At 41.8% G+C, this 273-nt stretch overlaps 1 protein-coding gene across 1 annotated transcript in view; it reads left to right on the forward strand.

Annotated features, from left to right (window-relative positions):
* Positions 1 to 49: 49 nt before the first annotated feature.
* The window catches only part of LOC107853306 (kinesin-like protein KIN-14L), a gene marked incomplete at its 3' end in the record, with an annotated part of 1466 nt that continues 1242 nt past the window's right edge, over positions 50 to 273 (forward strand). Inside the window, exon 1 of the mRNA XM_047404884.1 lies at positions 50 to 195. Within this exon, the coding sequence (XP_047260840.1) occupies positions 50 to 195 (146 nt within the window). The remainder of the gene's footprint in view (positions 196 to 273) is intronic.

Below are 273 nucleotides of genomic sequence, written 5' to 3' on the forward strand. Positions count from 1 at the left end.
ATAATTGCACCCTTGACTGTTCGTTCATACATTGGAAATTAGAAGCTGCATGAACGGAAACGGTCTACTTCTGCCTGATGCTAGCGTGCATCAAGTGAATTGCGCTAGAGATGTTATACATCTGATGAAACTTGGTGACGTGAACCGTGCTGTTGGCTCAACTGCCATGAACAACCGCAGTAGTCGCTCACACAGGTGAGGCTAAGCACTTTCAAAGTTACTTTACTCAATTCCAATTGACAGACCAACTTAATAGAGTTAAATAATGTTAAT

The sequence above is a fragment of the Capsicum annuum genome, unplaced genomic scaffold (assembly GCF_002878395.1).
Source record: "Capsicum annuum cultivar UCD-10X-F1 unplaced genomic scaffold, UCD10Xv1.1 ctg70291, whole genome shotgun sequence".
Classification (NCBI taxonomy): domain Eukaryota; kingdom Viridiplantae; phylum Streptophyta; class Magnoliopsida; order Solanales; family Solanaceae; genus Capsicum; species Capsicum annuum.